General features: G+C 37.0%; 1 protein-coding gene across 1 annotated transcript; it reads right to left on the bottom strand.

Moving 5' to 3' along the window:
• Window positions 1–11,819: 11,819 nt before the first annotated feature.
• On the bottom strand, window positions 11,820–13,857 carry LOC133289147 (uncharacterized). The gene is made up of 3 exons (XM_061487016.1): window positions 13,481–13,857; window positions 12,900–13,031; window positions 11,820–12,776 (listed from the first exon to the last, which is right to left on the bottom strand). The coding sequence occupies exons 1-3, from the start codon at window positions 13,566–13,568 to the stop codon at window positions 12,688–12,690; spliced, it is 309 nt and encodes a 102-aa protein (XP_061343000.1). The 5' UTR covers window positions 13,569–13,857; the 3' UTR covers window positions 11,820–12,687.
• Window positions 13,858–14,281: the final 424 nt, after the last annotated feature.

Here is a 14,281-nt window from a genome sequence, read left to right as displayed (position 1 = left end):
AATGGTGACTGTTTCAGACTTGATGTCTTAAAGGAGGTGGTTCATGAAGAGAAAACTCCTATTCAAGAGCTTGAAAAGGATTTGAAAAACTGTGATCATGTTCAATTTGAAGATAAGATTGCTGATGTCTCTGAGGTTCTTGAAACAAAGGAGTCTGATAAAGAAGGGTTATCTTTTGATGATGAAAGAAAACTAAAAGAGGTCCTATTAGGGCACAAGACTGCGTTGGGGTGGTCTATTTTTGATATTAAACATATAAGTCCTTCTTTTTGTACCCACAAAAGTCTCATGGAGGATGATGTCAAACATGTGAGAAAGCCTCAAAGGAGGCGTAATCCTTCAAGGAACAATGCAATGAGAAAGGAAATGGTGAAACTCTTTGATACTAGTTGGAAGATGTATGTGGATTACCGGAGGATGAAGGCCGCCAAAAGGAGATTCTGTGAGAAGAGACACCAAGACTCTGTCTTTCAGAGAAAGCAATACTTCAAAGAGTTCTTCGCATGGATTCACGGTTGGAATCAAATCTGGGAATGGTGGTCTCATGCACTGATGTATCCAGAACCACCAGATCCTGCATTTGCTGAGTCATCCCATGCTGCTGAGGGGGATGACATGGAGGATTGATTACTTGCTGTCGGAGATTTATTGTATATTAGTTTGTTTTTCTTTTTAGTACTTTTGCTATTTTAATATGATCTTAGGTTGATGTTAGGGTCATTTAGCTACTTTGTGTTGGTATATTTCTCAAACACTCTGATATTTTCTTGTGCGCATTATAGTTTATCCTATATGCCGTTGTTTGTTCCATTGTGCAGGTTTTTCATCCATCTTATGGTTTGACTATTGCTGGGGACAACAATTCTTTAAATCTGGGAATGGTAGGCTTTAGGAAAGCACTTTGGAACTGCAATTCTTTTACCAGGGGAGATATTCTAAACTCTTTTAATTTTTTTAGTTAGTTATTTTGTATTGCTCTTTATTTAAAAAAATAAAAATATTGATATGTTTTTCAAGCAATTCTCAGGTTTAAATGTGCTTATCTAGTTAATGTGGTTGACTGAATTTTTGAAAATATGTTGTATGACATTCTGCCATGACATTGCATAAGTATAATTGGATTACATGATTACTCGTTTGTCTGAACTAATGTTGTGAAATTCTGATAATGTCTGAGTTCAATTTTCTTGAGTCTATATTGATACCATAGGTGTGAGGTTTGAGCTTAAACACTAGATTTTCTTGTTGAGAAACCTCACTGTTGTAACACTCTAGAACTTGATCTGTTTCTCTGTAATTCATGCATTGGTTGAAGTGATAAAGGCATTTTGTTCTTGTTAGCTTATGGCCAAAATAGCCCACCTGTATGAATTTTTCCATTGCTAGCCCCTTGAGCCTGAACTTATTTTGTGGATAAATGACCTGTGGCCTGATTGATGGCTTAGCCTATATCCATGAGACTTACCTTGATTGAGATTGAATTACTGATGTGTTGAAAATAAAACAAAGAAATTGAGGTAAGCTCCACAAAGGTCAAGTAATTAGGGGTTGTAAATTTCATCTGTGCCCTTAAACAAGGGGAGAAAAAAAGAGAGAGGAAAAAAGCAAGAAAGAGGAAAAGAATGAATGTGCATAAAAGGTGGCTGAAAGGAATTAATTTCCGAAATTCTGTGGGAATGTTAGTGGAGCAAAACCATTGAGTTGAATGTGTTAAAGTGAAATAATATTAGTTTTTCAATCTCATTGTTGTTTGAGCTACTGTCCATATATTCCTACCCTTTAACCCGGCCAAGTTACAACCTGTGAAGTTCTTTTGATCAATTGGTGCATGTGTTTGATTCTTCATTTTTAAGAATTTTTGAGAATATGATCAAGCCTATGGTAGTGTTATAGCTGTGATTGATTGAGTGATCATGATACCCTTAAACACTGAGTGTGAGTGGACATTATTTATCTGTGTGAGGGGTAATCAATGTAGACTTGTATCTTTAAGAAGCTGATGACATTATTGGGAATTTATGATATTAGGTCAGTCATGCATGGCATATTGTGTCTGAGAGTGTCTATGGATTGTTATGTTGGGTTAATTGAATGTTTCCTGGATTGAGTCTTGTACATTGCTGGGGACAACAACGTTTAAATCTGGGAATGAGGAAGGGAATACCCTTCAATTACCTTCCATTCTTTCCCTTCCTTTTCCCCTGAATCTCATTCCTTTCTTTCCCCTCCAAACTCCCAAACAAAGCCTAAAAGAGTCTACATACAAAAATCAAAGTTCCCTAGTAAACTGCTCTAATACCATAAAATATAACAACCTGTTGTACACCAGTATTGTTAACATTGATTATGATATTAAGCGCAGTTACAATCACAACAGTTTATTTAAAAATACGAGCAAACATTTTTTTTTCATTACGTATAAAATTTAAAACAACCAAATACGTAATGATACAAACTGAAATCTAAATGTGTAAGTAATATTATAATTGCCTAAATATCATACAATCCTTATTTCAAGTTACTAAGAGGTTCTCATAAATATCATAAATCAACTTGGGCAGTGCTTACTCCCTTCGTCTTACAGAATGCTATACAACTTTAAATGGTACCAAATTTTGGGAAACCATATCTGACATCTTAAACTTTAAAATGGTGTATGGAACATCCCATTTGAACATCTGTGGAGGGAGATATGATCTCCCAAAGTTTGCCCAAAAACTGATCATTTCTTAAAAAATTCGACGACATCTCCTTTGTTTTATTAACTAATCCCACTTTATCAAAGTGTGTTCTAAACCATCAAATTGTACCTAATTGACAAGGGTGGCACACAAGGATCAACATACCTTGGTGCTCTTACAACCCACAACACATTTACATCATTTCTTATTTGAACCACAATCCATTACTTAATCATTTGACAACTTAGTAATCATTATACCATTTAATACTCATTTAAATCACATGATTCAATTACATGCATTTGACATATTGAACAATATCATAACCTAGAATAGGCCTATTGCCCTTCCATCACATACATACATCATTAACTTACACAAGGTCCATAATTCTTCAATTACATTAATCCATTACAATACAACTACTAAATCAAAATGCTCTATATAACCATAAATACATAACCACTAGACTTAGCCAAAATACAACATGAACAACAAAAGCATGGCATATCTCACTCATGCAATACCATATATTCATGCTCTAAATCTAGCATATCAAATAAATCCCAAAATACAAAATGACATGCTATCATCATGCACTACAACATGTGCTACTCCTCATCATCAACCAGTGGGCCTATTACCTAAGACTTTGGCACCGCTACATCCACCTAAAACATAGCCCCATAACATGGGGTGAGATATACGAATATATCTCAGTAACCCAAAGGTTTTGGAGGACCACTCCGCCCAATGGCTCACATAGATGTAAAATGACAATAACATAACTATAATCATATCATACAAATCACACAGCCCAATGGCCTACGTTATACGACATATCAAACTGGTCCTTATCCAAGAATGTATCGTCGTGATATCATTCAAGGCACCCACAAACTATAACTCCCGAGATATTCCTAGAGTGCTGCTCAACGAATCACAACTCTATGGCCCCAAGCCAACTGGAACTCCCTACGGAGGCCTCTCCATTGTAAGTCCCCTATGGCATACGACAACTATCTACTGGCCAGAGATACGGTACAAACTCAAATGTACCATTCAACAAACACATGCATGATCATGTTATAATCTACATTATTACATCAAACAACTTCCAACCACTACCCCAATGGGCATGGTGAAGCACACACGAGGATTAACCCCAGTACCAAGAGATTACCTCTTTGAAGCTCCCGAACTAGGATGCTTCAATTACAAGTTACCTCAAATCTTTCCCTTTAACAAAGAAATGCCACAATTCTTATGGTCAAGGACCAAAGGCAATCCAAAAAGCTCCAAGCGTCAATCCTCTACGACTGTGTCGGGGGGGAGGGGGCAACCTACAATGTCCACACACACATGATCATTAATCACTTGTCCAATAAGTCACAAGCAATAACACAATACAACAACCTCCACTCCACTCCCTAAGCTTCAGCCATCAAGGACCGAATGCCTATATTTTGTTGTTAATTTTATTCACTCATTCTTATAGTTCCTTAGCCACTTACAACACCATACCAACCTATAATTACATTAAATCCTCACTTAGCACAAATTTCCCTCATTTAGACCTATAAGGCCGTGGCATCACATATAAGGGACCAAGGGATTTTCATTTCATTTTCAAGGTTCTAGGCACTCAAATAAGTCCACATTAATTGGTTCAAAACACTCACCACATCACTTTACCAAGTTAAAACACAATTTTGCATAATTTTCTTCAGAATCCCCTACATGGCCGAATTCATATCTACCAATGGCCAAGGGATTTTTCTCTCAATTCACACACAATAAACTCTCATACAACCTTACTATCAATGATTCAAACCACCAACAACTCATTTACACAATTTCTCAACAATTTATTTTTCAAGAACTATGTTCATCCATGAAATTTTTTCCAAGTTAAACAATTTCAAGTGCCTTAAAATTTTATTGGATTTCCTTACTCAAGACATCATTCTAAGCAATAAATTCCAAAGGGACCATGTCATTTAAAGTCTTTAAATAGCTCCACTCAAGAACATATATTCAAGAATATACCTATTTTTCAATCCATAGGAAAACTCAAGAGAAAATGGAGAAACTCACCATAAACAACTCCTAGGATCCAAGGGAATGATCTTCAAGCAACCAGTGAACCAAAGTGAGCTTCCAAGCTAAAAAAAACTCTAAATTTTCATGGCTGTCCTAGGGGATTTTCTCCCTAACCGTGGCTCCCCAATGGTTGATGAAGGTTGGATTCAACTAATTGGAGGCAAGAAAACAATTTTCGTGTAATATCATTTTTCTATTTCATGAGTGTGTGAGGAGTTGTGAGCTTGGCTTGGTCATCCATGGAGGTGAAGGTGTGTCTTCAGTTCTGTCCAGCAAGGGAGAGGAGGGGCTGATCACATATGAGAGGGAAAATGAAGAGAAATGATGAGTTGGCAAATCACTTAAGTGATTTGTGTGGGCAATGACCAATTTACCCTTAATGAACCCCATAAACCACCACTAATCCATGATTTATATCTTTTAATATTTATTTTTGACATTCACCAAAATTATTTAATTACCCTTGAACAAATGAATCTGGGTTTTCCCGATAATTTGTTGAAATTACTGTTTACCCCTAGTGGTGCACCGTTGACACGTTTTTCCAAAAACCCTAAAATTTATCAAATTATACCACTAATCATATTTCTTGGTTCTAAGTACCTTTTTCAACATATATTCAATCCTAGAGCAGTAATCTCACTTTTCACGTTTTTCTGTGCAACTGTACCGCAATATTTTTACCGGTAAAAACAATGTTCATCAATTTTCCCGAAACTTGCCTAATCACTCAATTTTTCATTATGAATCCACTTCCAGTATTTTTTTCATCAAATAAGGTCTAATTTTATCATTTTACAACTTAGGGTTACATATCTCTCAATTTACCGTTTTACCCTTCATGCGTATTTTGACCCAAAACTTAAGATTTTCACTAAACATACCCTCTAATCCATAATTTAACTATTAATATGTATTTTAAATATGTGAGGTGTTATATTCATCTCACCTTTTTGTAATTTTGTCCGCAAAAATTAGAATCATACTTGTCCACTAACTCGGGGTATAGCCGAAGAGTCTCATCCTCCCACTCCCAAGTAGCTTCCTCAGGTGTATGTCCTTACCATTGTACTTTCATCACCTGCATAACTTTGCTTCTCAGTATCCATCATTCCTTAATATATCAAAAACACTTGTCAATTCAGGTGATATGGCTTTTTATCTCGCTACATCTCAATTTTCTATATAACCAAGGTCATACTTTAGGCTGTACTTTCACTATTTCGTAGGCAATAATATTGCCATGTTATGATTTCATCTGCATAACCTTACTTCATTTTCCTCACATTTAACTCTAAATCTTAAAATATATTACTTCCGGACACTTTGGACTTATATTCTTCTCTTGAAGCTTGAGGCTTTATCTTCTTGAAGCTTCGTCCATTGTCTTAATGGACTTTGTAAGAACCCGCACCGTTAATTAAGGAAATTAATTAAAGAAATATGAGAATTAGAAAATAATTCCATAATTGACCATAATAATTATGGTAACTGATTAATAACGCTGAAAGTCGCTTTTCTGACGAAAAATGCAGATACGGTTCTGCTCCTCGGTACAAATGCGTACCGATGAAGTATCTCGAAAAATTATAATAAGTGTGGAAATATTCCTAGAATAATATATAGGACTAGTATAACAAGTTTCAAGTCGAAATAATGAGAACTGGTGCCAGAACTGATATTGGCTATGGAAAAGCGCGTACCGAAAAGGTGCTGCGAAAAATAAAATAAAAATATGACAAATCCTAGAAAAATGAGTAGGTTCAGAATCTCAAGTTTGAGATTAAAATGCTAAGTGTAGCTATTATTGTTAATATTGTGCGATTACACTTAAGTGGGCTATATATATTGTTGGGCTCTTAACCCTAAGCCATGTTGAGGCTGCCTACGTGAAGGATTTCTGAACATTCTTTAGCTGCCACATTTCCTCTACCACTCCATAGCCATTTTCTTCTTGAACTCCACCAAAGGGACCTCCTTTGCTCTTTGTTCCTTCATCATTATAGTAGAGTGTTGTGAGGACAAGCCTTGTGTGGGTGAAAGGTCCTTGTTTTCTGAGTCTAGGCTGCTGTGTAAGGAGTTTTGTGGGCTGAGTTGGTGTTCATCCTTGGTGAGAGCCACTCCCTTGTCTTTGGAGGCTTCAAGGAGTCATCTTTGAGTAGAAAGGACCAAGCTTTGGTGTATTTTCGTATCTTGGAAAAGTCAGAACCTTGGTGTGTAGTTGGAGACTTCTATTCTGCCTCATTTTCTGAGTTTTGAGCATTGGAGGTGCGCCATGATCACCTCTTTGTCATTTTGATGATTTAAGCTTGTTTAATCGGTTAAAAAGTAAAACTTGGACCATTTGAATAAAGGAATTTGTTTCTGAGTTCATAACATGTTAATGAACATCTGTTTATGGAGTCATTGGACTCCAAATCACGTTTGGACCCTTAAACTAGGATTATTCAGAGGTCTGCTCGAATTTCTGCATTCTGGAGGAGAAGTATTCGAATACTTTTCGGGTAGTATTCGAATACTTGTCCTTTGGTAGTCGAATACTCCTTGCTGGAGTATTGGGATACTTTTCTGGGTTGAAAAGTATTCGGATACCTTGAAGAAGTATTCGAATACTGCGTAGTATTCGAATACTTGGGTGTTGGTATTCGAATACCTTGTGGTATTCGAATACTTTAGTGAAAGTAATCGAATACTTTCTGGAGAGTGGGAGTATTCGAATACTCATCGAGGAGTATTCGAATACCTCCTGTAGAAACTGCCCAAAATGACTTAAAATGAAATGGAAAGCCTTAATCACTTAGTGTAACCTTGGACAATGGTTAGTGATGATTATTTATTGTATAAGCAGATTGTGATTGTGTTGTTTGTTGGGCTTTGAGCTAGTGTGGGCTCTTGGCTTGGATAGTTAGCTTGCAAGGTAAGCTTTCGTGTCCACGGTTTAGCCATTGTTGGTTCCACCATGTCCCATGGGGGGATGGTTTATATGCATGATGTTTTTTTCATGTATTGTTTTGTTGAAATGATATTGAGATGTTATGTACGAGTGCCTTATGATATGCATGTGGTGTTCCATCTATACGGTAAGCCTGAGTATGTGGCGTCATACAAGATGGTGAGGCAGTGGGTGAGGTGCAAGTGGCGTCTTGCACTAGTGTGGGTAATAGACGTATTCCTGCATTTCTCTGGCCAGTAGAATAGTATTGACACACATGACACGATTATCTGCCGCATTGCACTGTTTTGGAACTTATATTGTTGAACTGTTGTTTTAGAACTTATATTGCACATGTAAGTGAGCTTGGGGTGGAAGTGTAACACCCCGTGTATACTCGGAATATTAACATTACATCGTATTAAGCGGTGCTTAATTAAAAATGCGGAATATTCTTTTTCTTTTCAATTATGACGTCATTATCAATTACCAACTTGATTACTTAATCAATTTCATAAAATATCGCCTGTATGTAAATTGGAATAAGACATCTACTGAAATACCACAATATATAGATAAAGTGTGTATCTAAATCACGACATTACATCAAGTAATCCGAACAATATCCTGATACATTATTACAACTCCAAAAGACTCAAGACATAATCAAGACATAATAATACTATGTGTCATGGACAATCCCCATGCTCACCAAATAAACATAGTAAACAACAAGTCTCCAAAACATAAGCTGAAGCTATAAGCATAAAAGTAGCATGCAAATCCAGCATCCAATCATGGCAGCATAATATAACAGCAATCTAACTCAGCTCCGGCCTCCTGCCGCCTGAGGTCTCAACATTACCTGACCCTGAAATAAGCGTTCTCCAAACGTGGGGTGAGATCTCTAACCAAGAAATCTCAGTAAGACAAGGGGTCCTCAAGGATCTTCCACCCCAAGCTCACTTACATGTGCAATATAAGTTCAAAAGCATTTATATCATTATAAGTTCCAAAACTATGTAGTGCAACAGATATCTATGGCATGTGTGTAATCACTATCTACTGGCCAGAGAAATGTAGGAATACGTCTATTCCCTACATGTAGTACAAGGAACACCGCTTGCACCTCACCCACAACCTGACCCTCTTGTATGTTCTACATACTTAGGCTTACCGTATATAGGTGGAACACCTCCATGCATATCAACAAGGCACTAACATACAATAGCTCAACAACATTTCCAAAACATCAAAAGCATGTAACACAGCATGCATATACCATATCCCCATGGGACATGGTGGAACCACAACATGGCTAAACCGATGACACGAAAGCTTACCTCTAAGCTAGCTATCCAATGCCACAAGCTCAAAGTCCAATCACAGCAGATTACAATCTGATATGGACCACATATAAATCAATAAACATGTACCACATGCATACAAATTAAAGACAACACTTTTTCATTACGTTTTCAAGTCTTAAAGCTTCTAACAAAGCTACAAGCCCTCAATCTCATGACTCTGGCTTAGTCCATTAAATACAGAAGTTCAACTTCATCAAACTAGGGTCCACAAACCCCCAATAGCCTACTATACACACAGCACAGCTACTGTTCTGCGAAATCCCAGAATATCCGGATATTCCTCGGGACCATATCCGGATATGCAATATCCGGATATCTCACTGTCCATATCCGGATATGCAATATCCGGATATACAGATTCACATATCCGGATATCCTAAAACCACATATCCAGATATCCAATATCCGGATATCTGTTCGACAAATATCCGGATATTTCACGACAGAATGCAGTTTCTGCATTTTCGTGAAGATATCCCTTAAAGGTTCACTTTTTTATCGATTTTAAACACCTAATCATGCATTTCTAGGCGTGTTCAACATTACCCAACAACAAGTTATCATCTTTTAGCCTTAACATGCATCAAGCTTTCATTTTTAAAGCATGGAACTCAAGTTAAAGGTTGGTACACATACCCCAGCTCAAAACAGAAGGAAAGGTTGCCCTTTGGAGCTCACAATCAGTCTCAAGCTACTGTCACAAGAGGATGCACGAAAATGGTAAGAAAGGTTGACCCTTTAGCACAAAAGATCAACACTTGGACCACCAAAAACCAAGACAAGGCTTCCCTCAACCCAACCACCAAGGTCAGCCCCCAAACAGACAAGAACAGTGGCTGGTCACTCAGAAAATGGTGTCTTCCAATCTCCCAAGGCTCACTCCAACAAGAACAAGTGTTTAGGAAGAAGGTCTTAAGAAGAAACAAGCATAAAATGATCACAAAGTCTCAAAATGGAGAATATGACAATGGAACAGTATAGGAGGTCAGCCACCAAGGAGAAACTCACGCTGGTTTTCTGTTATCTAGGGTTGTGAGCCCTTAAATGAGTATAAATAGCCTCAAGCCACTTAAACGCGCAGTATTAACTTTAATTGCTACGCTTAGCATTTTAATCCCAAATTTTGGATTATGAAACTACATAATTTTCTAAGATTTATCATATTTTTCTTATATTTTTTTGAGCACATTTCTGGTACCCGCTTTTGCCAGCCAGTACCGGTTTCTAGCACCAGTTCTCATTATCTGGACTTGAAACTCGTTTTACAAGTCCTACATATTATTCTAGTAATTATCATGCCCTTACATTAGTTTTCCGGGATAATTTTTCGGTACGCATTTATACCGACTAGCATAACCGGTATCTGCACTTTTCTTCCGAAAAGCGACTTTCAACATTCTTAATCACTTACCATAATTATTAAAGCCTCTTAATAATTATTAGGGTCAATTATGGAATCATTCCCTAATTTTGCATAATTAATTAATTAAATACCTTAATTAACGGTGCGGGTTCTTACAGGAAGACCCTTGAGGACCCTTTGTCTTACTGAGATTTCTGTTTAGAGATCTCACCCCACGTTTGGGGCACACATTTCAGGTTCAGGTAATGCTCGGGTTGAGACCTCGGGCGGCAGGAAGCCGAAGCTTAGTTGATTGATGTTTACCTGTTTATGCTGATTATGCTTGGATGCTGGATTATGTATGTTGCTATTATGCTATTAGCTTCATTTTATGATTATGTTGTTACTGTTGAGCTGTGACATTATTGGACCTTGTTGCCTTATTTGGTGAGCATATGGATTGTCCATGCCACATTGACTTGACTTTCCTTCTTTAGATCTGAGTTATATAATGTATCAGGATTATGGTCCGGACTACGTGTTGTAGTTCCGTGATTTAGATACACACAATTATCCTATATTATGAGGTATTTCAGTTAGATGTTGATTTGCAATTTACATACATGCAAAGTTTTGAAAAATGAATTAAGTAATTCAACTTGGTAATGATAATGACGTCATAATTGAAAAGAAAAAGATATTCGGCAATTTTAATTAAGCGTGGCTTAATACGATGACATGTTAACAAACCGGGTTAACACGGGGTGTTACTTACAATTCTTGGCTGATTCTTTAGACTTCTTTTTGATATTTGTAAGTTGTAATGCTTGAAGTATTCTTTCTATGTTTGTTTGTAATCATCAAAATCCTTAAATTTCTATATTCTTCATTTTGAGAGCATTGGTTCCACAATCTCCCCCTTTTTGACGATGACAAACTTAAATTGAGAAGAGGGTTAGCATAGCAACTTAAATTGAGAAGAGGGTTAGCATAGCATGAATGTTGTCAAAAGATAATATTAGGACTCCCCCTCAATTCATAAATGATATATTGGAAAAGGAAATAGTGGAGCTTTAGGTTCCATTTACCTTTCTTTTACCTTTCTAGTTTATTCTCCCCCTTCTTACCTTAATGTATGCCTCTTTACACAAAATGAGTGAGTTGTACAATTTTCTCAATTTACACATATTTCTCCCCTTTGGCAACATAAAAAAGAATCAGATAATTCAACACATAGATAGAGATAAGAGAGCAACAATGGCTAATAGCATTATAAGTCAGAATAAGTTATAAAGAGCCAAAATATAACAGAATAATCCACAAAGCAAAATAAAGAACATAGCCAACCATAAGAGAGACATAATCCAAAATGTAAAGCAAAAGGTGCAAAATATCCAAAATGTAATGCAGAATGTCATAGAGGTCCAAAAGCATAAAGCATAAAAGATAAATCTGAAGCTAAATGTCATCAGGGCTAGGTGGAGGTGGTGGAGGAGGAATGCTAAAGTGATGCTCAATGCGCTGCAATCGTAACTCCATACTTTCTTGACGTGTATGAACTACGGTGAATCCTGATTCTATTGAAGTCTTCATCTAGTTAAGGGTAGTTAAAATGAAAGCCAAAGTATGATCCACAGGAAAGATGGATCAGCATGAGAGCCTGCAACAGGATCCTGATGGGGTAAGAGGATCATCAACTTGAATGGCATCTGAAGGTGCAGCTGCTAGAGGATTAGTCACACGACGCCACACACCGTCAATTTTCTTAATTTGCATCTGGGCGAGCAAGTATTCTCCAAAGCAGTGCAAGTCTTCTTTCATAATTTCACCTTCACCATCAACCTGCTGAAAGCGCATACCAGTGTAGCATAGGGAAGAAAACCAGAGCTTTTAGTTTTCACCATCATAGAGCATATGTAGGCAGGTCAGTTGAAGTCAATCTCAGAGTTAATTACCCATATAAAAAAGAGATCATAATCATACACAATAGAGTAATTAGAAGCTCTAGGAGATAGCTTATAAGAAACCACAGTGGAGAATCCTGTTGTTCATAGTCAACAACCCTAGACTGAACTTGATTTAGTGACAATTACTCGAGGTTCTGCAATAGACTAAGCAAATTCAATTTTGTTATATTCGGGAAACTCATCAGTGTATGTAGGCCCACATAAGCATGACCAATCAGACTGGGCCATTCACTATGTGTAACAATAAAATTCTTCCCTTTAACATTAGCTTTCAGAGTATCATTTGCAAAAGTCATAGTGCAATAAAAGGCGCGAACCATATCTTTGACATATTAGTCATCCATAATAGCCAACTGAAGCATACATGCACGACCCAACAACCTACAAATTTCAAACTCTTTATCATCAAGAAATGAATATCTAGAAATTTGGGTTCAATAATGTGCCTCTGAACAAAGTTGTTCAAGAAGGCAGCATGCTGAGAAAAATTGGAAAAATACCAACCATGAAGCGTAGAACTTGTTTGGAATTGAGAAGCCTTTGTACTCTTGCACTTCTGTTGTGAAGGGTCTGCCATGGAATCCCTTGAGTGAGCAAGAAGCTGAGTCATAAAAATTCTAGTGCCAAGTACCAACCCTGATTGAAAAAAACCTTCCAAGAAAATTAGAACATTGAAATTAATGCAAATGAGAAACAAATAAAGCATCCAAGACATCAAACCACTGCAATGGACCAAATGCAGAACACTAATTGATGCAAGCAGAACCAGTTGATGCAATAGGAGAATATGCAAATAATAGGAGCAAACAAAATTAAAAGCACAAAATGGTGATGGTTAAAAACACCAATGGATGCAAACCAGAGGGCAACAAACATGAATCACAAAACAGAGCACCAAATGTGAATAATGGGAGCAAATCAAATGCAAAGCATCAAAAGTGTAGCAAACAGAATCACCAAATATGATGAAACACCAAGACATATTATCAATATCGAACCAAAAGAATGGACCAGCAATCGAGAAATTTTAATCAAATGCAATATAGAGAAGAAAATGGAGCAAACCAAATTGAAGTGGAGCAAACCTGGAATTCGTCCAAGTTGAGAGCGTTCTAGATAAGCAAACCAAAACCCTTTGGAGAAGCACACGATGGGGAAGGGGATGGTTTGCATGGTTTGGGGATGGGTCACCACAAGAAAAAAATCAATGGAGGAATTGAAGATGATGGACAATTCGAGTGAGATAGGTACACAATTTCGAACCCTAGAGGAGTAGTGAGGAACGATGGTTGTAGTGGAGGAGAGGGAGAGAACTGAAAGAGAGGGACTGTTCGTGGGTTTTAAAAGGCTATCAGCGCGTGGCAATCGATTCCTTAGAAGTGGAATCAATTACCATATTAAAGGAATCGATTCCCTCCCCGTCCAGGAGAGAAAAATGAAGGAAATTGATCTGTTCTTGATGGATAAGGACATGCAACCAAATACACTCAGATTTTCACTAATTAAGGCATATAAAGTATTTCCTTAAACATGTATAAACATCTCCAAAGAGTTAAATTAGCATTGAATTCAAGCAAGTGAACAAGTGAGCCAATTACACATTTAATTATGCAATCACATATATGATACATGAAATTGTCCATCAAACCATGTAGGAGACATTGATATAGGCATTGATCTTTACATATGCGTGTTACTTCAATCCTTTGCTTTATCATCACATTAAGAGCATGAGGCACCTACAAAATACTCAGAAAAATCTCCACTGCTCAAATTAGTTGAGGAATCAAAATGTGCCAAAAAAAATTCAAATTATGCATATACACTTACAAGTAAGATGGATTAATTAAACCAATCTCTCTTCTCAGATTATAAAATGCTTCCTT

The sequence above is a fragment of the Gastrolobium bilobum genome, unplaced genomic scaffold (genome assembly GCF_033153095.1).
Source record: "Gastrolobium bilobum isolate Gb01-03AN ecotype WA unplaced genomic scaffold, APGP_CSIRO_Gbil_v1 utg21970, whole genome shotgun sequence".
Lineage (NCBI taxonomy): Eukaryota > Viridiplantae > Streptophyta > Magnoliopsida > Fabales > Fabaceae > Gastrolobium > Gastrolobium bilobum.
Note: the sequence above shows the minus strand (reverse complement) of the source record. Positions and strands in the feature narration are given on the sequence as shown.